The sequence below is a fragment of the Cyanistes caeruleus genome, unplaced genomic scaffold, assembly GCF_971803275.1.
Source record: "Cyanistes caeruleus unplaced genomic scaffold, bCyaCae1.hap1.1 HAP1_SCAFFOLD_69, whole genome shotgun sequence".
Taxonomy (NCBI): Eukaryota; Metazoa; Chordata; class Aves; order Passeriformes; family Paridae; genus Cyanistes; species Cyanistes caeruleus.
This window is the reverse complement of record NW_028255886.1, coordinates 3,122,231-3,144,626: the sequence shown is the minus strand read 5'-3', so window position 1 is coordinate 3,144,626 and position 22,396 is coordinate 3,122,231. Positions and strand designations below refer to the sequence as shown.

General features: G+C 51.8%; 2 protein-coding genes across 2 annotated transcripts in view; one reads left to right on the top strand and one right to left on the bottom strand.

Annotated features, from left to right (window-relative positions):
- Positions 1 to 22,396, bottom strand: part of LOC111944947 (uncharacterized) — a 225,502-nt gene that overhangs the window by 9,372 nt on the left and 193,734 nt on the right. Inside the window, 1 exon segment of the mRNA XM_086872677.1 lies at positions 6,580 to 7,419. Within this exon segment, the coding sequence (XP_086728803.1) occupies positions 6,580 to 7,419 (840 nt within the window).
- On the top strand, positions 12,446 to 18,670 carry LOC147647066 (uncharacterized). Its single transcript, XM_086872663.1, has 13 exons — positions 12,446 to 12,684; positions 13,042 to 13,113; positions 13,202 to 13,273; positions 13,362 to 13,427; positions 13,878 to 13,985; positions 14,615 to 14,686; positions 14,775 to 14,846; positions 14,934 to 15,032; positions 15,484 to 15,591; positions 15,877 to 15,948; positions 16,572 to 16,649; positions 17,703 to 17,868; positions 18,398 to 18,670. Exons 1-13 carry the CDS (start codon positions 12,588 to 12,590, stop codon positions 18,594 to 18,596), a joined length of 1,281 nt encoding a protein of 426 aa, XP_086728789.1. The 5' UTR covers positions 12,446 to 12,587; the 3' UTR covers positions 18,597 to 18,670.

The window sequence follows — 22,396 nt, the reverse complement described above, 5'->3', positions numbered from 1 at the left end:
GTGTGTTTGGGGGGCAGAACAAGTTCTGAATGGGTGGTGCAGTCTCTGCCCTAGCCCAGCCACTGCAGCCTCTGCTCCAGCCCCAAAGTGGCTGCCAAGCCCCTGGCACCCCAAAAACCCCACCTGGGAGAGGAACCACAGCAGGTGAGGCTGTGACACGAGTGTGACACTTGTTGGGAAGGTAGAATTAGAAAGAAATTATAAATATGACTCCTTAGCCAGAAAGGCTAAGGAAGAAATACAAATGAAAGAACAGTTTGAATAATTGAAAGAAGCCGGTCTGGTATGCCAGAACACATTCTTTCCCCCAGTAAAACTAAGCTAAGACCCCTCTTCCCAGCCTTATAAGGAAAGGTCTGAAGGACCCTGAGATAACTAAAAATATGCAAAAGCAGCGATTTCTATAGGTCACACACAAATGTTACTGTATTAGTATACTTAGAAAGATTGGTTAGTGAAGGATTAAAATATTCAATGTATAGGTTATATAAGCAACTGTAAAGGAGAGCTCGCTCTCTTGCTACGCTCTCTTGTCTCTCTTGCCTCACTTTTTCTACGCTCTTTTTCCTGCTCTTTTTACTTCTCTTCTTTATGCTCTTTTCCCAGCTCTCTCACTTCTGTTCTGTTACTCTCTTTCTTAGCTATCTTAAGTCTTGAACTCATGTATTCGTATTTTACTCCCTTTTGTATTGTTCCCTCTGAGCCTGCTTTGAGCTTCATCTGCTGGCTCCTAGCAGGTTCTCTCTCTCTCCCACGCCCTGAAATAAACTACTGACATCTAACTCGATTATAGAGGTCTCTGCCGTGTCCCGGAACGTCCACACCCCGAAAGCGTCTCTTACAGACACTGACATGTGCCACAGCCCCGGAGCTCACAGCAGCTGAGATGGCGCTGGATCCAAGGCTGACTGTGGATCTCTGTCCCTCTCTCTTCTCTTGAATTCCTTTTCTCCAAATCTGTATAACTTGAAGTTGGATGGATTAGAGTTTGCTTAGTCAGTTCTCTGTGAAGTGCTTTACTGTAATTCCATGTCACTTTATGATTTCCCAAGTACTTCATTCTCTAAATTTTTCAAGTAAAAGTTTGTTTCCCCCCTCCTGGGAAGCTAGTTGTTTTCTCCCATGCACTGCCCGAGGGGATCGAGGTACCTCAGGTCCCTTTCCAGCAGGGGCCGAGCGAGCCTGGGGCACAGCACAGGGAACTGCAATGCTGAGCCAGCCCTGGCTGGGTTGGAGGAAGCAGAAAGGCCAAACCCTGAGCCCAGGCCTGGCCCAGCAGGGCCTGTCCCTCACGGGTGGCTCGGGGCTCTTTGTGGGGCAGTGGGACATGAGGGGCAGCAAGGACAAATGCCATAAAACTGCAAGCCCTGCCAGCCTCCTCAGGGAGGGCCGAGCGAGGAGCAAAGACCTTCCTGGGGCTGTGCCCTGGGCCAGGAGGGATTGTGCCAGTGGAGTTGACCCTAAATTTCTTCTCCCAGGCAGCTTTAGGACACGGAACATGGAGAAGCCAAAGTCAACTCTCAGCTTTCCACAGTCTTCCAGTAGAATCCTGTGTGGGGAGCAGCCTGGGAGCAGGGTTTGTGTGTCAAGGGAGGGGAATTCAGAGCCCTTTTCTCCCCCATGGCCTAAGGATCTGCATTTTCAATGGCCCTGCAGCTGCCAAAGGGGCCTTTTTCACCCAGCTGAGAACAGTTCTGCTGATAACCTGCCCTAAACCTGCTTTTCCTGCAAATGTGCCAATGAAGCCTCATTTTTTGCAGCCCCAGGTCTTGTGCACATGCAGACGTGAAAACTGAAGGATGGAAAGGATCTGCTGGGAGGAGTCCTCTTTTTCTTGTTTTTTTTGGTGGTTTTAATTTTTAAATTTTTTTTTTAATTGATTCCTGCTGTCAGCTCTGGGCAGAGCTCTGTAACTGTGTGTGACACTTGTCTGTGGCACTGTGTGGGTGGCCAAGGGGACCTTCCCTGAGCTGTCTGCAGAGGAATCCACAGCAGCCCAGGCAGGGGGTGCTCAGTGGCCGCTCAGTTCCACTGACTGGATGCAGCTCTGGACGCTTCCCTTGGAGCATCTCCAGGGAGGGAACGCTGGGGCTGCCATGGCTGTGGTGTCACTGCCAGGGGAACACTGGAGCTGCCCCAGCTGTGGTGTCACTGCCAGGGGAACACTGGAGCTGCCCCAGCTGTGGTGTCACTGCCAGGGGAACGCTGGGGCTGCCATGGCTGTGGTGTCACTGCCAGGGGAACGCTGGGGCTGCCCTGGCTGTGGTGTCACTGCCAGGGGAACACCGGGGCTGCCCCGCTCCTGCCCCACCCCATCAGCTCTGCCAGCGCCTCCAGGGGACACAAAGGCTGAGCCAAAGGGTGAGAGTTGCACAAGGGGCTGAGCTGGGATCTGGGACCCATTGGGATCATGGAGTCCAGCCCCCGGCCCTGCACAGACACCCCAACAATCGCAGCCTGTGCATCCCTGGCAGCGCTGGCCAAAGGCTCCTGGAGCTGTGGCAGCCTCGGGGCCGTGCCCATTCCCTGGGGAGCCTGGGCACTGCCCCAGCCCCCTGTGGGGGAAGAAGCTTTTGCTGATCCCCAGCCCTGCTCCGGCCCAGCTCCAGCTGTTCCCTTGGGTCCTGACCCTGCTCACCTGGGCACAGATCAGAGCTTGCCCAGAGAATCCATGGCTGCCCCTGGATCCCTGGAAGTGTCCAAGGCCAGGTTGGACAGGGCTTGGAGCAGCCTGGGATAGTGGAAGGTGTCCCTGCCCATGGCAAGTGGTGGAATGAGATGAACTTTAAGGTCTCTTCCAAGGCAAGGCATTCTGTGATTCTGTGATTTTGGGAGAGATGCTGAAGCTCTGGCTCAGCTTTATATCACCAAATGTCTGGACCCAGCAGCAGCCATGGGTGGGATCATCTCCTCCTCCCTCTCGCTGTGGATGTAACTCACCCAAGGGCAGTGTCATAAATGAAATTGAAATTTGGACGACTAGGTCTATTGGGTTAACAGCAGTTTAATAATAAGAAAAGAAAAATGATACAATTTAGTGAATTGAATACAAGAAAACAACTAAATAAAAGAGTACAATTTAGTGGATTGAATAGCAATTTGATGTAAAGGAATATAATTTAGCAAAAGAGTACAATTTAGTGAATATATTCATATATATATATATATATATATATATACACACACGTATATGCACACACACACACACATACAGATATAAATATATATATATATATATAATACAGATATATATATAGATATATAGATATATAGATATATAGATATGAATATAGCTTGCCAATAATTAAGAATGATTAAAGCACTAGCAAAACTGAACGGGTTATGGGGAGGACTTCTCACCCTACCTCACATATAAAACAAAGCAATTCAAACTAAACTTATATACTGTATGCTTATACATATTCATTCATGTTTCCTGTAAGTCTCTTCCTATTTCCGATTCTTTAATTTTACATCACTGTTCTTCACGGCGCATGTTTCACTTTTTGTTAGGGGGTCTTCAGTCTTCTTTTGGTGGTCTTTGGACAAAGGCTTACACTCATCCTTGTTGTCCTCCAGATAACCTTGCAGGTTTTGTGTGCGTACTAAGCATTGTGTTATGTAAGTAAGCATTGTGTTCCACTAATTAGTCTTACACTTCATAATTTTCAGGCCCTATGCCTGAAGTCATTCCAATTTTGTCCATCTCATGGTCAATTTTCTCTTGGGACATTACTTACCTCAAAACTACAATCCGGTATCTTAATTTTAACATGTAATATCTGTAAAGGGGTCCATCTGCCTTGCAACACCAATTCCCCTGATTGCTTCTAGTAATAACTTTCCAAATAGTTACAATTTAGTTAGCACAAATTATTTCCATTTCTAACACTCCCCAAATTCCACTCCCAACGTCCCCCCTGCTTCCAGCTCAGGATGGTCCCCCAATGAGACTCCTCCCAAAATCCCACCCCCAAGAAACCTCCCCATCACTGGAAAATCCCCCCACATCCCACCCCAAAATCAGGAATCCTCCCTGAGACCCCTCCCCAAATTCAGGCCTCCCCAAAATGCAGCTCCTCACTGTGATCAGGACTCCTCCCCATCAGTGGAGATTCCCCCAAAATCCAAAAAATCCTCCCCAAATCCCCTTCCCAAAATCAGAACTCTGCCAGCACCCCTGAATTTTCCCCCCAAAACTACCAAATTCCTCCCCAAAAAATCCAAAAATTCCTTCCAAATACCCCCAAAACCCCTATACTCTCCCAAAAGTCCCACATCCTCACAAGACTCAAATTCTCCCCCCCAAAATTTTGCCCCCAATCCCACCAAATTTTCCACCCCAAAACCCCAGTTTTTTTACCCCAAACCCCAAATCCTCCCCCTAAAAAACCCAAAGTTCTCCCCAAAACCCCAAATTTCCCCCCAAACACCCAAATGTTACAAAAAAATCCTAAAATTCCTGCTCTAAAACCCCGAAATTCCCCCCAGGAGCTCCAAAGTTTTCCCCCAAACCACCAAATTCCTCAATTCCACTCCAAAACCTGGGAACACCCCCCAAAAAACAGCAACCCTTCCCCAAAATCCCCCCAAAATTGCAACCCTCTCCCCCAAAATCACCAAAAAGGGGGGAGGGGAATGGAGGAAATATTGGGGGAGGGGGTGAACCCCCAGAAAAAAATTGAGGCACCCACCTCCAAAAAATTGGGGGAACCCCCCCCAAAAAAGCTCACTTTGAAAAATGCCAAAACCACCAAAAAATGGCAAAAAACACTGACAAATTAGGGGGGAACCCCCCCAAAATGCATACAAAATGGGGGAACACCCCCTTGAATCCAAGGGATTGTTGGGATTTTTTTCACAAAAGTGCTGGGTTTTTGGGGGGTGGCAGAGGAGGAGAGATCCCCTCCAAATTCCTGGAGTTGTCCCCAAGACACCATCTGCAGAGGCAGCAGAGGGGGACAAAAAGAGCATTATAGGGAAATTAAGGGAATTTGGGGAGTTTTGAGTGAATTTTAGGGAATTTTGGGATTTTGGAGGTCTGGGGAGGGTCTTAATTTTGCAGGGTTTTGCGTTCCAGGGCCGCAGGTTCATGTCCAGGGAGGCTATAGTTACCAGGAACTGGCATGGGACACCAACAAGACGGGATTCTGCTCAGGAAAACATTTATCCAGCTCAGGAACAAACTCAGATCCAGAGACAGCCCCGAACAGAGGTAGGGAGATGGGTTTGGAGAATCAGGGTGGAGTTCAAGGTTAGGGACCACTGGGAACACAGCAAGGGAGAAGCACCAGGGGCCCAAAGCCAATCAGAAATCCCTGGGTTGCCATCCCATGAGGGGTCCAGGGTGGAATTTCTTCCTGGGCTCATAGGGCCCATACTCCAAGGCAGAGGGATGGAATTCCCTCTTGCCCACACCTCTCACTTTAATAATGTTCATTTGAAACCAAATCTTTGCCTCCCTGGGCAGGGGCACCTCACACAAAAGCTCACCCAGTAATGGGCTCCCCTTCCCTTCATCATCCCCAAACTTTGGCTGTCTCATTCCAGACCCCGCCGCACCTCCCCAATCCCAAGGCCAACCCATCTCATCTCTGCTGGACATCAAGACCTCCTTCCCAACCCCTATTTTGCCCATTTCACCCTTCCCAATCCCTATCCCACCCATCCTGCCCCACCCAATGCCCATCTCACCCCTCCTGATCTGCATCCCACTTTGCCCAGTCCCCTTCCAATACCATTCCACCTGATGCCTTCAGAAGGCTGACCTAGAACAGAGGCTGCACAGAGTTAAGGATAAAGTTTATTAAAAGGCCTTAAAGGATATACCTTGGGTATACAAGAGCCTGGCCAGGGCTACACCCAAGATCAACCAAAAATGGCCACAAAAATGGATGAACAACTGATTGTAAGGTCTCACATTTTTGTAAACTTAGGTCCATCTGCATATTTGGGTTCATTGTCCAATTACAGCTTCAGATGGTGAAGTCCCATCCTCCTTGTTTTCTTCCTTTAGTCCACCCTTGTTTATGCTTTTGGGCCTGAAACTTGTAACAACTGCCCTTGGTATCAAGCTAGAAAAGGAATTGTTTTGTCTACCTACTAAGTGAAGAGAGCTCACCAACACTTAATATGAAGTTCAAAACTATAAACCTAGACAGTGCAGAATATGAAAAACATGAAAGCTAAAACTTAAGGCATCACACCCTTAGAGGCTGTGGAATTGTATAATTTTGGAGTGGTTTAGAGGTGGTAGATCAAACCCTCTCATCCCTTTGAATGCCAAGAAATGGAGACAACTCCACCAAATACCGCCACAACCCCCAAGTTTCTCCCTAAATCCCAGATTACCTTGAAACACTAGTAAAAAGTGAGGTTTAAGATGCTTTTGATGAATTTGTTGATTTTTACCCCAATTTTGTCTGTTTTACAAGGATGAAGATGAACCAAAAGATAATTGAAACCAAACTAAAATGACCACCAGCCCAGTGTCTTCCCAACACAGATCACTGGGAACGTGGGTCATCAGGGCTCTGCCCAACGTGGGTCCTCTGATGGGGGATGGAGCTGGGGCAGCACACAAAGCTCTTCCTGCACTTGGGGCACTCGCAGGGCTTCCCTTAGTGGTGCCTCTGTTGGTGTCTGGTCAAATTACAGCTCTGGGTGAAGCTCTTCCCACACTGGAGACACTCGTAGGGCCTCTCCCCGCTGTGGCTGCGCCGGTGGGAGATGAGGTGGGAGTTTCGCTTGAAGCCCTTCCCGCAGTCAGGGCAGCGGAAGGGCCTCTCCTCTGTGTGAATCCGCTGGTGCACGAGGAGAGTGGAGCTGATGCGAAACCTCTCCCCACACTGGAGACATTCGTAGGGCCTCTCCCCAGTGTGGGTCATCTGGTGAATGGTCAGTTGGGACCTCTGGCTGAAGGTCATCCCACATTCCCCACACTCATAGGGCCGTTCCCCAGTGTGGGTCCTCTGGTGGATGGTCAGGTAGGAGCTGTTTCTGAAGCTCTTCCCACACTGGGGACACTCATAGGGCCTCTCCCCAGTGTGGATCCGCTGGTGCCTGACAAGGGTGGAATTGTGCTTGAAGCCCTCCCCACAGTCAGGGCAGCAGAAGGGCTTCTCATCTGTGTGAATCCGCTGGTGCACGAGGAGATGAGAGCTCCTCTGAAACCTCTTCCCACACTTGGGACACTCGTAGGGCCTCTCCCCAGTGTGGATGCGCTGGTGACGGATGAATTCGGAGTTGCAGCTGAAGCCCTTCCCACATTTCCCACACTCATAGGCCCATTCCCCAGTGTGAATCATCTGGTGGCGGATCAGTTTGCTGCTCCGGCTGAAGCTCTTCCCACACTCCAAGCACTTGTAGGGCTTCGCCCCATCCTGAAGCTGCTCATGGACCACCAGCTCAGAGCCCCGGCTGGATCTCCGGCCGCCTTCCCTGCACAGGGTGGGTCTTTCCTCCTCAGAGCACCCTGGGATAGGTTTGGAGCCCCTCCTCCTGTGGGATCTCCAGGGCTTTTCTTCCCCGTTGGATTTCTGTGCTGTGGAGCTGGTCAAAACGGCTTCTTCCATGAGGTTTTGCTTTGAGGATTTGTTCTTCCTGGTCTCCATCCTCAGCTCCATGTCTGGGGGAGGAAGGACAAGGAGAGGATGGGATTTGCCTCCGTGCCAGAGGGAAGGGGAAGGAGATCCCCCCAGTGCGTCCACGGCAGGACGGCCTCGGCAGCGGAACTGTCCTGCAGCCGGGGGCCATGCTGGGCTGGGAGATGGAGCAGGAGAGAGGGGGAAAGGGGCACTGACTTCCTCCTCACCTGCCTGGGTGTCCCAGGGCATCTTCCTCTTCCTCACAGCCTCCTCTTCCATCTGGCCAAGGTTTGGGAATGGGAAATCCTGGCTTGGGGAAAAATACGATTCATGAGCACATGGGCTGAGGGGGTTCCTTCTGCCCATGTTCATCTCTAGAAATCACCGGGCATCTGCAGTCCATAAAAACCCCCAAACACCAAGATTCAGCCCTGAAAATGCCTCCCAGAAGTTCCCCATCTCTGGTCTCTCCCCTTTGGTGTTCAGGGTTTCCCTCCCATCCCAGCTCCTGGAGGTCATGCTTGCACTGGGGGTCCCCAGTCTACTCGGTCCCTGCCCTCCCCAGGCTGCTGGGAGTGCCAGGAATCCGAGAAGTTACCCGTTTCCATCTCAGCACTTAGGGATGCTGGAGGTTTTTGGGGCTTCAGAGTCCCTTCTCCCCTTATTCTCTGCTTTGGGGTGCAGAGGGTCCAAGGAGTCCCCCCTGCCCCTCTCCAGGCTGTTGAGGGTCCAACAAATTGCAGAGCTCCTCCTCTCTGGGCTCCCCACTTTGGGGTCCTGGGGGACACAGGGCTCTGCTCCTCCAGGCTGCCTCTGCCAGCAGCTGCCACCAGGACCCCCCAATGTCCCCCCAAGGGGCATTTTGCATACAGCTTTGGAGTTCTTCATTCTTCAAACATCACCCACAAAAAAACCCAACCCAGGAACCCTCCAGGATACCAGGGCCAAGCTCCCCCTCCCCTGTCAGCTGTGGGATGCGAGGTGATGATCCCACGGGTGGGGGCTGTGAATTCAGGGAGTGCTGGACCTTGTGATTCCTTCTCCTTTCCCTGATCCTCCTCTGTCCCTCCTCTTCCTCTTCCTCCTGCTCCGCCTCTTCCTCCCTCCTCCACCTCCTCCCTAACACCACTCCCTTCTCCTACTTCCATCCCTTCTTGCTCTCCCTCATCCTTCCACTTCCATCCCTCCTCCTCCTCCCCCAGGAGCAGTGACAACCTCAGTGCCCCATTCCCGAACCCCTCACAGCCCACAGCAGGAGCGGGGATGGAGCCGGGACAGGTCGGGATGGGCAGCGCGGGGCTCTCCGCTGGTCCCACGCGCTGGGGATGGAGGGAACCCGGCCTGGGGAAACTGGGAAAATTGGGGGCTGCAGATCCAAACTGGGGCTGGCTGGGGACCCTGGCTGGGGACTGCCAGCCCTTGGGGCTCCTCTGGGGAGATGTGGGAGGGGGGAACACAGAGAGGGCTGGGGGATCCCAGGAGTGGCAGCACTGGCAGGGACTGGTTTGTACTGGGATCATCCTGGCACTGGCTGAGATTGCACTGGCTGTGTAGTGACATCACACTGGGATATCATACTGGGATCGTCCTGGCAGTGAGTAGGAGCCTGCAGGGGGCAATTGAGACCAGGTTGTGAGGAACTGGGAATATGCCCTGCGCTCCCCAGAACCCCGGCATCGCCCCCCATATGTCTCATAAGTCTCCCCCAAACCCTCCAGGATCCCTGAGTGTCCCCTCAGTGCCCGTTCAGGACCCCCCAAAGCATCTCTGGACACCTGAGTTCTCCCGACCCCACAGATGCCCCTTCCAGACACGGCTGGGAATTCATCTCCCATCATCCCAGAACACAGTTCCGCGCCCAAACCTCCTGCTGTGCCCCGCGCTCCAAAGAGCCCGGTTACAGCTCCCCAGGTTCCCCCCAGGTGCTCCCAAGCCGTATACATTCGCCCCGAGGACCTGCAGCCACGGCTCGGACGCAGAAGCGCTCCCCAAGTGCTTCCCTTCACCGCCAAACGCGCCTTCCGAGCCACTTCCGGGACTACATCTCCCATCATGCTCCGGGGCGCCAATAAAACGCTACTGCAGCCGGGACTCCATCTCCCGTCATGCCCCGCGCCCCCCCGGAACCCATTGGAGCTGAGCCTATAACTCCCGTGATGCTCCGCGGCACCATGAAACCATACTATACCGGCGCCTACAGTTCCCATCATCCCCCGCGGCCCATAGATTCCCCGTTACAGCCCCCCAAGTGCCGCCCAAGGGCCCAAAGGGCCCCCAGATTCCCCTCCCTGACTTCCAAGCGCTCCCCTGGACCCCCAAGTGCTCCCCCAGGCCCCGAATTGTCCCACAGAATCCCTAAGTGCCCACCCGGCTCCCCAAGTGTCCTCCAGACCACCAGGTTGTCTCTAAATTCCCTCTCCAGACACAAAACTACCCCAAATGTTCCCCAGAAAAGTCTCCATAGACCCCAAAGTGGCTCCTTTTGCCCTGTGGGAGAAAATCATTAAAAAATATGATCAAAGGACTAAAAATAGGTGTAATTAGCATAATGAGGGAGAAATAGTGATCAATTAATTAATGAAGGGAATTGTGGTACTTTGAACCAAGGACCAATAATGTTTTTTGTTCCTGAAAGTGTATCAATTCTTTCATATAAATATAAAAATTAGGTTCTAAAAACACAGAATAATATTATTATAAAAAACAAAATTTTATTTTTATTAATTAATTAGATTTTATTCATAAAGAAAAAATTATAAAGAGAAATGTTATCAATGTTTTGGGATGTCAGTCCCAGGTGGGCCATGTCAGACATGCTGAGGCTCGGGGTGAGGAGCAGGTTGTCCAAACAGGGGCAGCCTGCAAGGGATTCATTCTTCTCTGTGACCAGACTGCCTAAGGAGACATTCAGCATCAGGATTGTAAAGAGTAAATCATGACCTCCTGATCAGTACACAAAGATGTTTTACAGTTTGAACAGTAGAATGTTGTCACTGTAAGGTGCCTTCTTTGTTAATATAGCTCATATTGCGTCATGTTTTTTAAATACCAATGTTGTTGTACCAGCTTTCTTTGCTAAAATATTGTTATAAATGAAATTAGAATTTTGACAACTAGGTCCCTTGGCTTAATGGCAGTTTAATTAAAAATGAATACAATTTACTAATCTGAATAGTAATGTGGTATAAAAGAATACAGTTTAGTAAAATAATACAGTTTAATAAAAAAATAAAATTTATATATATAATCTACTAGTAATTAAGTATGATTAAAGCATAAGCAAAACCCACCAGGGTACGGAGGCTTCCCACCCTGCCTCACCTTCAAAACAAAGCACTTCAAGCTAAACTCATATACTGTATGCTTATACATATTCATTAATGTTTCCTGTAAGTTTCCTCCTATTTCCAATTTTTCTGATTATACGTCACTTTTCTTCACGGCACATGCCTCACTTGTTGCAATGGGGTCTTCAGTCTTCTTTTGGTGGTCTTTTGGTGAAGGCTTCTCTTCTTCCTCATTGTCCTTTGGATAACCTTACAGGTTTGCATGTGCGTACTAAGCCTTGTGTTATGTTAGTCTACTAATTAGCCTTATGTTTACTAATCTTTAGGCCCAATGCCTAAATTTGTTCTAATTTTGGTCCATCTCAAGGCCATTTTGGTCTTGAGACACCATTTATCTTCTAAACTACATCCTGTACTTTCATTTTGACATGTAACATCTGCAAAGGGGTACATCTGCTTTGTAACACTGATTCTTGATTGTTTCTAATAATAACTTTAATAACAGTTACAATTTAGTTAGCACGAACCAATTCCATTTATTACAACTGTAAATACCCCTTATGTCCCTTTTTATTGGTTTCCATGCTAACGGCCTTGCTTTCTTCCTTGCTATGGATAAACTTGTATTTTGTCAATTTGTTCTTCTGCTGCCTCAATTCTTTGGCCTGCAGACCAGTTGCTAAGCCCATCCACATTCAGCTCTTAGTCTTCAGAGGGAAACTTTGAGCACAGTGAGAATCTCCCAGTGTGCAAGAGGGTCCCTGTGTGCCAGCTGCAGCTGGGGCCTCAGCCATCTCCTCTCTCAACAGGTTCCCCTCTGCAGCTTCACAGGAAAGGCCAAAAACCTCAGTCAGGGACACCTGCACCACACATTTCACATCTCCATGCCCATACGTGATATCCCTGTCACAGCTGCATTACCAGCTTGCTGCTGTGCAGATGCTGCCACCACCCAAAGCAAGGCCCTGTGTCCCTGAAGGGACCCGCCCTGCTCTGTGGCCTGGACTGAAGGTGGGTCCCTCCTGCCAGGGCAGGGCCTGACACAGCTCTTCTGTTCCAATAAAGAGATGGAGCTCTCACCCCAGTGTCTGGCTGGTACCACCAGCAAAGCCCACACAGCACCAGCCCTGGCTGAGCTCCATGTCCAGGAGCAGGCAGGGCTGACCACGGTGTGGGCAGGCAGGAGCCAGGCAGGGGCTGCTGTGACCAGCGGCAGGGCACTGAGGGGCTGGGGGAGTCTGTGTTGAGTGTCCCTGGGCTGAGGGCACATTTCCTTCAGTGGCATCACCTGGGCCTGGACCTCCTCCAGTGCCATGCCCAGGAAAAGAGGCAACCATCAAGAGCATCTCATGGGACAGAACATGACCAGCAATGTCAGCAGGCAAAACCAAGGTTTTGTTTAGCAATGACCCTTTGATGAAGTCAAAGATTTACAATCAGTCCAGTACAGATTGGAGTACAGATGGGAGAACACTCAGGGGGTACAGCCAAGGCCATGAGGTCACAGCAGTCTCTGGGGTGACAGCAGGCTGAGGTGACAGCAGGCTCTGAGGTCACAGAGGTCCCAGAGCCCCGTGGTTGCACAGCACCACAAGGATCGAGCAGTCAGTCTTTGACCACGACTGTTGTGGCAGCAGCGGTGCTGACATTGGGACAGTGGTGTCAGGACAGTGGTGGCAGCAAGAGCTGCAGGACTGGCAGTGGGCAAGGCACCATGGCCTTTGCTCTGCACCTCTTCCTCCTGCTCCTCCTGGCAGTGGCCCTGTCTGACAGGGCTGCCCAGGCTGCTCCGTGGCGAGCACGGCGAGCAGGTGAGCCGGCAGCCTCGGTCCCCTTTCCCGGGACAGTGCTCCCTTCTCCCTGGGAAGTGTTGGGGATGGTTTTCCCCCAGGGCTTAAGGGAGGGTTTCCTCTGTGGGAGGGAGAGAGTCCCCAGAGCCCCTGGGCTGGTCCCACCGCCCCACACGGGATGTTGCATGGGGCCTGCAAAGAAGGTGGAGAGTGACCAGAGCCAGCCCAGAGCTCTCCAGGCCCCTCTGCAGCTTTGGCCATGTCCACCGACATCTGGCTGCCACGGCCTTTCCCAACCCCCTTGCAGTGCCCAGTTCCCTAAGGCAGAAGGGGGTCCCAGCACACCATGGAATGGTTCTGATCTGTGCTCCCTTCTAGATGACGGTGGTAGGAAGGCTTCTCCAGCAGCATGGCTTCATGAAGATTTTCTGCCTCTGGAGCCCCATGCAGGTATATTCTCACTGTCCCAACAAGAAATAATCATTGACCACCTGTCATGAACCAGGTGACAGAAGCTTCTGTGGCTGTTGAGTTACAGGTGTGTCTGCATCAAGGACATTTCAAGCTCCTTTTCTGGTTGCTGCACGCAAGCCCAGCTCCCATCACAGGGGTGAGTGGTGTGTCCTTGCCGATCCCACAGGCTTGAGCCCTGGTTCTGTGGGATCCATTCATCTGAAAAGGAAATACTTTCTGTTAAGGTTCTCCTAGAGGGAGGAATAAACCCACAGAAGACAAGATGCTGAGTGAACTGGATAGACGCTATGGTGGGTCCAAGTCCCTCAGCCTTCTCCTGACACTGAGCAGCCAGGGGCTTTCTCTGCACATCTGGACACGCCGTGCCTGGCACAGTGGGAAGGGATCCATGGCAGCTTCACTGCCCCCTGCTGCTTTCATGGCCTGCTGGGCTGCTTCCCAGCCTGGCCTGGCTACAGCTTCTCCCCAGCCTCTGCAGGAAGGCATTTGGCATCAGCTGACAGGGAGCCCAAACTGCAGCACAGGCCATGCAGAGCCAGAGATCCCTTGCAATTTCCCAGTCTTGGGGTAGATGTGGAATGGCAGCTCTTTGGAGGTGGGAGGGCCCTGGCATGGCTCCAAAGTTTTGATGGCTTCCTGAACCTTATTCATGACTTGGACAAGTATTGGCTTTTGAAGATGCCACCTTCCTGTTGGGGAAGAGCCCCACCTGATCCAGCTGTGGCTCTTCTTTTCTCCAGAGATGAACCCAAAGGCTGTGCTGAAGGCAGCGTTTCCCGGAGGAAGCAGTGGCTCATGGGCAGCCTCTGCTGCAGGAAGGGAGGCCATGCCAGGCACAGTCCCAGGAGGTAATTGCTGTGCCTCTGGGCCTGAGCCCTGCTGAGGCTTGAGCTGCCATCTCTGTTGCTTGGCTGTGTGAGCACAGTGCAGAGGAATTATCCTGAGCAGGCTCAGGGCACTCGGCTACAGAGCAGTTCTGCTGAGGTCCCTCCATGGGAGACACATCCCAAAACCTGGCAGCGGCTGTAAGGAATGCCCATGGTGGGGAAAGGGCTGAGGGGAGGGTAAAGCTCCAGTGTGCCCTGAGAGGGCCTGGCTCTGTCCCCTTGGGCTGGGGGAGCTGTCCCAGCTGAAGGACGGAGGGCAGGAGAGAGGGCAGGAGGAAGGTAGGGATATCTGTGGCACTGAATGCTGCAGTTTGGCCCAGGGCTTAATGGTTTCCTCTGTGGCAGGGAGAGCCCCTGGGCCCTGGGCTGGTGCCGCTACCCCACCAGAGATATTGCATGGGGCCTGCAAAGAAGGTGGAGAGTGTCCAGAGCCAGCCCAGAGCTCTCCAGGCCCCTCTGCAGCTTTGGCCATGTCCACTGACATCTGGCTCCCTTGGCCATCCCCCGACCCCCTTGCAGTGCCCAGTTTACTAAGGCAGAAGGGGGTCCCAGCACACCATGGAATGGTTCTGATCTGTGCTCCTTTCTAGACAAGGGTGGTAGGAAGGCTCCTCCAGCAGCTTGGCTTCATGAAGATTTTAAGCCTCTGGAGCCCCATGCAGGTATGTTCTCACTGTCCCAACAAGAAATAATCATTGACAACCTGTCACAAACCAGGTGACAGAAGCTTCTGTGGCTGTTGAGTTACAGGTGTGTCTGCATCAAGGACATTTCAAGCTCCTTTTCTGGTTGCTGCACGCAAGCCCAGCTCCCATCACAGGGGTGAGTGGTGTGTCCCTGCTGATCCCACAGGCTGAGCCCTGGTTCTGTGGGATCCATTCATCTGAAATGGAAATACTTTCTGTTAAGGTTCTCCGAGAGGGAGGAACAAACCTACAGAGGATAGTAAGTCGCTGGAGACATCCAAACACATGGATAAGATGTTGAGTGAACTGGAGAGACGCCATAGTGAGTCCATGTCCCTCAGCCTTCTCCTGTGACTCAGCAGCTGGGGGCTTTCTCTGCACATCTGGACATGCTATGGCTGGCACAGCAGGAAGGGATCCATGTCAGTCTTGCTGTCCCACTGCTGCTTTCATGGCCTACAGGGCTGTTTCCCAGCCTGGCCTGGCTGCAGCTTCTCCCCAGTCCCTGCAGGAAGGCATTTGGCATCAGCTGACAGGGAGCCCAAACTGCAGCACAGGCCATGCACAGCCAGAGATCCCTTGCAATTTCCCGGTCTTGGGCTAGATCAGGTGTAGGGGCTGTTTGGAGGAGGGAGGGCCCCGGCCAGCCCCAATAACCTGGCCTTTCTCCTGATCCTTAACCATGACTTTAACAAATATTGCCACTTGAACATGCCACCTCCTCAACGGGGAATGGTTCTATCTGATCGAGCTGTGGCTCTTCCTTCCTCCAGAGATGAACCCAAAGGCTGTGCTGAAGGTGCCATTTCCCGGAGGAAGCAGTGGCTCATGGGCAGCCTCTGCTGCAGGAAGGGAGGCCATGCCAGGCACAGCCCCAGGAGGTAATTGCTGTGCCTCTGGGCCTGAGCCCTGCTGAGGCTTGAGCTGTAAATCTCTGCTGCTTGGCAGTGCCTGCCTTTCAGGGATTTTGCACAGAGCATGGAAAAGGTGTTGAGAATGTCCAGAGCCAGTCCAGAGCTTTCCTCAGGCCCCTCTGCAGCTTTGGCCATGTCCATTGACATCTGGCTCCCATGGCCTTCCCCGACCCCCTTGCAGTGCCCAGTTCCCTAAGGCAGAAGGGGATTCCAGCACACCATGGAATGGTTCTGATCTGTGCTCCCTTCTAGATTGGGATCGTGACATGGAGCATCTGGAAGTGCTGGTAAATGGTGGTTTGAAGACCTTGCCAGATGCTGGAGGCAAGTTCTCGATGTCCCTTTCCGCACAGAACAATCCGTGTCAAGGTGGCAAAAGCTCACTCATGTGCCATTTCCTTCAAGAGTCTGAAGGTTGACGGATTCTGGAAACCTTGCCCTGCTCCCTTCTGGAGCCCTGAGTGATCCCACAGCATTGCTGTCAGTGGGAGGAAGGAGCATTTAGCCGTCAATCCTCTTCCTGTGTGTAATGCCAGTGTCTCCTTCCGTGTGCTCTGTGCAGCCACGGAGAAGAGCAGAGAGGGAAGGGCTGGGCTCAGGGCTGTGCCCTGGGGCTCTGCCTTGTGTGGCTCCTTTCTGGCCCCAGGGAACCTGAGATGCTCCTGCTCCAGCTTCCAAGCCCTGGCCCTGCTTGAGGCTCAGTTCAGAGCTGCTGGCAGCTCCAGGGAGTCCTTTCTCCCCTGACTGCCATGCAAGGGGCTCCTTCCATCCCACTGTGGGCCCACTGCAGGCATGTGGTCCCCCTGCCCTTGCTACTGAGTTGAAGGCAGAGATGAGGAAGTGCCTTGGAGGGCAGCAGTCACCTGGGTGTACTCACTGCCACTCCAGCCTGAAGAAGAATCTTCAGCAGTGTCACGGGAGCTTTTCTGTCCTGACTTTCTTTGCAGATGAACCTGATGATGAAGATGATCCGGACTCCCCATCCATATCAGTTACTGAGCCTGATGATGAGGAAGATTATGAGGGTAGGTCAAGGCCTTTCCCCCTGGGAGAGCCTCCAGCTCAGAGCCCAAGGCTCGGCCACGGTGGCATCTCTGCAGGTGCCAGGACAGAGCCGTGCATGGTTGTGCCCTCACCCTGTGTGATCCTCTCACTGCTCCTGTGGCTCAGTGCTGCCTGTGCAGATCAGCAGACATGACTGAAGCTTCTGTGGCTGTTGAGTTACAGGTGTGTCTGCAGGGAGGACTTTCCCAGCTCCTGAGCTAAATTCTGCCAGCAAGCCCAGCTCCCATCACTGGGGTGTGTGGTGCCTCCCTGCTGATCCCACAGGCTGACCACTGGTTCTGTGGGATCCATTCCTGGGAAATGCAAATACTTTTATAATGGTCCCCTGAGAAAGAAGAACAAACCTATAGGAGATAGTAATGTAGCAATGGGGGAACTCAAATACCTGGACATAGTCCTGAGTGATCTGGAAGGATGCCATGGTGGGTCCATGTCCCTCAGCCTCCTCCTGACACTCAGCAGCCAGGGGCTTTCTCTGCACATCAGGACACGCCGTGTGCCCGGCACAGCAGGAAGGAATCCATGGTAGCCTCACTGCCCCACTACTGCTTTCATGGCCTGTAGGGCTGTTTCCCAGCCTGGCCTGGCTGCAGCTTCTCCCCAGCCTCTGCAGGAAGGCATTTGGCATCAGGTGACAGGGAGCCCAAACTGCACCATGGGCCACGCACACCTTGAGATCCCTTGAAAATTTCCAGTCTCAGGCTAGTTCAGGTTTAGGGTCTGTTTGGAAGAGGGGTGGCCCTGGAGCATTTCCAAAACCTTGGGCATTTTCCTGATCCTTATCCATGTCTTTGACAAGTATTGCCTGGAGAAGACCAGCACAGCACAGAGAAATTGTGCCATTCGAGCTCAGGGGGTTGAGCCAAGGTGGGTTGAGTCTTGTGCCAAGGGGTGGCAAGGTGCCTGCAGGCCCCAGCTCTGGGGGAAACAGAGAACGTCCTGGCTGTATCCAGCGTGCTGCCAGCTCAGCAGTGGAGCACAGCACAGGCTCATGCTGCCCATTGCTCCCACAGATGCAGCTGGCACCACAGCACATGCTCAGAAGATCTGGGAGAGCATGAGAAGAGTTTTCTACCAGGGAACAGATGGTTTGATTAAGTTAATGGCCATTGTGGCTGGTGGAGCAGTTTTCCTGATGATGTGCTGTGCCGGAATCTGGTATTGCCGGAAGGGAAAACGGTGAGTGTTTTGCAATCTCGGCCTCAAACAGCTTCTTGAAAGGCTGCTCATAGTCAGGAAACATTCCCAGTGAGGCTGCTGTGCACTTGTGGATAGGCCTTGGTTGCCCAAATAACTCTGCTGAGAGTTCTGCTGCTGCCCAGGCCTTTCATTGGCCTCTTAATTGCTGGGCCTTGTCCTGGGGAGCCCGCTGGGGCTGCAGCCAGTGCTGGCTCCCACTCAGGCTGCCTGGCCAAAAGCAGCCCCAGGAGCAGCAGGCAGAGGCAAAGCAAGGTGGGCAGGAGAAAGAGCAGGTATGAGATTGCCCTTGAAAGGCAGAGGCGCTCTGGGGCCCGCTCCTGGTCAGGGACCCTGCCCAGAGCCATCCCCTGCTCGCTGGGGCCTTGAGGGGCAGCTGTCCAGCTGGGCCAAGCTGTGCCAGCAGCTCCAGCCATGCTGGGGAGCCTTGGCCGCTCTGGGCCCTGCTGTGCAGGAGGGTCCCTGAGTGCCAGCGGTAGCTGGGGGCCTCAGCCACCTCCTCTCTCCACAGGAGCACCTCTGCAGCTTCAGAAGAGCAGCCAAAGATTTTAGTCTCTGAGAAGCTGACCTGTTATCCTTGCTCTTCACATCTCTCCCCATCTGCTGTGCTGCGGCTGCATCCCCGTCTTGAGGGCATCCCAAGACCCACACCTCCCAAGCGAGACCCTCTGCCCCTGAGCCCCCTGGCCCTGTTCCCTGGCCAGGACTGAAATTGGGCAGCCCCTGTCCACCAGAGCAGGGGTTGGCCCATGATTTTTGTTCAAATAAAGAGATGGAGCTCTCACCCCAGTGTCCAGCTGGTACCACCAGCAAAGCCCACACGGCACCAGCCCTGGCTGAGCTCCATGTCCAGGAGCAGCCGGGGGTGCCCACGGTGTGGGCAGGCAGGAGCCAGGCAGGGGCTGCTGTGACCAGCGGTGGGGCCCCAAGGGGCTGGGGGAGCCCATGCTGAGCGTCCCTGGGCTGTGAGGGCACATTTCCTTCAGTGGCATCACCTGGGCCTGCACCTCATGAGGCACACAGGGCAAATTTGGGCTCTCTCCTAAGGTGTGCAGGGATTCCCCATGAGGAGTGCAGTGGGGTTAAACTGAGAGGGGTTTTTACTCTTCTCAGCACAGCAAAGGGGACAGTCTTGGCCAAGGTTTTGCAGAGCTGGGAGGAAGCCTCCCAGCCCAAGGAGAGCCCTTGGGCCTGGCCTGTGGGCACAGCGGGCAGGTGGAGCCCATCCCTTGAGGCCAGTCCAGGCTGCTCGGGCCAGGCTGGGCCGGGTGAGCCGGGCCATTCTCTGGGGCACAGGAGGCACCCAGGGCTATAACTGGGGCCGTGGCTTTTCAGCTTGAAGGGAGGCTGGCTCTGTTGGTTCAGAGGGCACAGCTTAGATCCCAGTTACCTTTGTAAACCTGCTGGGGAAGTGTTGAGGGCAGAGAGTTCCAACCCTTCTCACTGGGAAGCTGGGCTGATGCTGTGGGGTTTTTTAATTTTTTGCCCTCTAAATTTGTGTCCTGGCAGAGGATTAAGTTTGCTTGCTCTCAGTAAGCCCCTTTTCTTCTTGCTGCTGTTGTAAATGAAATTAAAATCAGACAACTAGATCTATTGAATTAACAGCAATTAAATAACAAGGGAAAAAATTATACAACTTAGTGAATTGAATACAAGGATGCAATATAATAAAATAATACTATTTAGTGGATTGAATAGAAATTTGGTATAAAAGGAAAACAATTCAGTAAAAGAGTACAATTTAGTGAATATCTTCATATATATATATATATATGTGAATATAATTTGCTAGTAATTGAGTATGATTAAAGCATGAGCAAAACTGACTGGGGTATGGGCAGGGCTTCTCACCCTGCCTCACGTACCAAAACAAAGCAATTCAAACTAAACTTATATACTGTATGCTTATACATATTCATTCATGTTTCCCCTAAGTCTCCTCCTGTTTTTGATTCTTTAATTTTACATCACTATTCTTCATGGCGCAAGCCTCACTTGTTGCTAGGGGGTCTTCAGTCTCCTTTCGATGGTATTTTGGATGAAGGCTTACACTCATCCTCATTGTCCTCTGGATAACCTTACAGGTTTTGCATGGGTACTAAGTGTTATGTAAATAAGCATTGTGTTCCACTAATTAGTCTTACACTTCATAATCTTCAGGCCTATGCCTAAAGTTGTTCCAACTTTATCCATCTCAAGGTTGATTTCTTCTTGGGACACCACTTACCTCAAAACTACATCCTGTACCTTAATTTCAACATGTAACATCTGCAAAGGGGTACATCTGCCTTGTATCACCAATTCCCTTGATTGCTTCTAATAATAATTTTCCAAATAGTTACAATTTAGTTAGCACAAATCATTTCCATTTATTACGCTCCCCAAATTCCACTCCCAACATCTCCCCAGCTTCCAGCTCAGGATGGTGCCCTGATGAGACCCCTCCCCAAATCCCACCCCCAAGACACCTCCCCATCACTGGAAAATCCCCCAAATCTCACTCCAAAATCAGGAATCCTCCCTGAGACCCCTCCCCAAATTCAGGCCTCCCCAAAATGCCCCTCCTCACTGGGATTAGGACCTCTCCCCATCAATGGAAATTCCCCCAAAAGATAAAAAATCCTCCCCAAATCCCCTTCCCAAAATCAGAACTCCACCAGGACCCCTGAATTTCCCCCCAAAACCACCAAATTTTCCCCCCCAAATCCCCAATTTTTTTCCCCAAATCCCAAATCCTCTCCCTAAAAACCCCAAAGTTCTCCCCAAAGCCCCAAATTTCCTCCCCAAACACCCAAATGTTAGAAAAAAATCCTTAAATTCTTGCCCTAAAACCCCAAAATTCCCCCCAGGACCTCCAGAGTTTCGCCCCAAAACCCCAAATTTCCCCCCGAACCCCCAAATTTCTCCAATTCCACCCCAAAACATGGGAGAACTCCCCAAAAAACCAGCAAGCCTTCCCAAAACCTCCACCAAAATTGCAACTCTCTCCCCAAAAATCACCAAAAATCTGAGATCATAAATTTTTTCATACCTTGGGTGGGGGGAGAAACACCAGAAATCTCAGGATTTTTTTCCGTTTTTTTGGGGAGGGGGGTCTCCCTGTTTCCTGTCCCCCCAGATGACCCCACCCCAAAGTTCCTGCCCCTCAGCCCCCCAAATTGAGTATAAATAAATAAAAAGAGGAAAAAAGAAAAAAAAAAGGGGGGGGAAAGGTAAAAATAAAAAATAAAACCAGAAAAAAAGTAAAAAAAATATTTTCTCACCTCAATTTGGGGGGAGAGGGATGGAGGAAATATTGGTGGAGGGGGTGAACCTCCAGAAAAAAAATTGAGGGACCCCCCCAAAAAAATTGGGGGAACCCCCCCCAAAAGCTCACTTCAAAAAATGCCAAAACCATCAAAAATGAAAAAAAAATAGTAAATAAAAAAATGAAAAATTTGAGGAAAACACACAAAAAATGCATTAAAAATGGAGGAACTCCCCCTTGAATCCAAGGGATTTTGGAGAATTTTCTTTTCCTAAAGCCATGGTTTTTTTGGGGTGGCAAGGGAGGAGAGATCCCCTCCAAATTCCTGGGGGCATCCCCGAGATCCAGTGGAGGCACCTGGTCCGGGAGGGGACAGAAAGGGCATTTTACAGAAATTAAGGGAATTTTGGAGGATTTGGGCAAATATTAGATAATTCTGGGATTTTTGGGGGGTCTGGGGGTGGGGGGGGGGTTGTGTCTCAATTTTGTGGGGTCTTGCATTCCAGGGCCGCAGGATCATGTCCAGGGAAGCCACAGTTACCCGGAACAGGCACGGGACACCAATGAGATGGGACTCTGCTCAGGAAACTATTTATCCAGCTCAGGAACAAACTCAGATCCAGAGACAGCCCCGAACAGAGGCAGGGAGATGGGTTTTGAGAATCAGGGTGGAGCTCAAAATCAGGGACGACTGGGAACACAGCAAGGGAGAAACACCAGGGGCCCAAACCCAATCAGAAATCCCTGGGCTGCCACCCCACGAGGGTGGAGTTTCTTCCTGGGCTCGCAGGGCCCATACTCCAAGGCAGAGGGATGGAATTCCCTCTTGCCCACACCTCTCACTTTAATCATGTTCAATTGAAACCAAGTCTTTGCCTCCCTGGGCAGGGGCACCTCACACAAAAGCTCACCCAGTAATGGGCTCCCCCTCCCTTCACCATCCCCAAAATTTGGCTGTCTCATTCCAGACCCCACCCCACCTCCCCAATCCCAAGGCCAACCCATCTCATCTCTGCTGGACATCAAGACCTCCTTCCCAACCCCTATTTTGCCCATTTTACACCTCCCAATCCCTATCCCACCCATCCTGCCCCACCCAATGCCCATCTCACCCCTCCTGATTTGCATCCCACTTCGCCCAGTCCCCTTCCAACCCCATTCCACCTGATGCCTTGAGAAGGCTGACCTAGAACAGAGGCTGCATCAGAGGTAAGAATAAAGTTTATTAAAAGGCCTTAAAAGATATGCTTTGGGCAGTACAAG

Bases quoted from the DNA above. Each gene is read 5' to 3' on its own strand.
- LOC147647066 (XM_086872663.1), top strand. From the start codon at position 12,588: ATGGCCTTTGCTCTGCACCTCTTCCTCCTGCTCCTCCTGGCAGTGGCC. The intron at 15,949-16,571 runs GCAAGTTCTCGA...CTTTCTTTGCAG, and splicing joins GACCTTGCCAGATGCTGGAG to ATGAACCTGATGATGAAGAT. The intron at 16,650-17,702 runs GTAGGTCAAGGC...TTGCTCCCACAG, and splicing joins TGATGAGGAAGATTATGAGG to ATGCAGCTGGCACCACAGCA.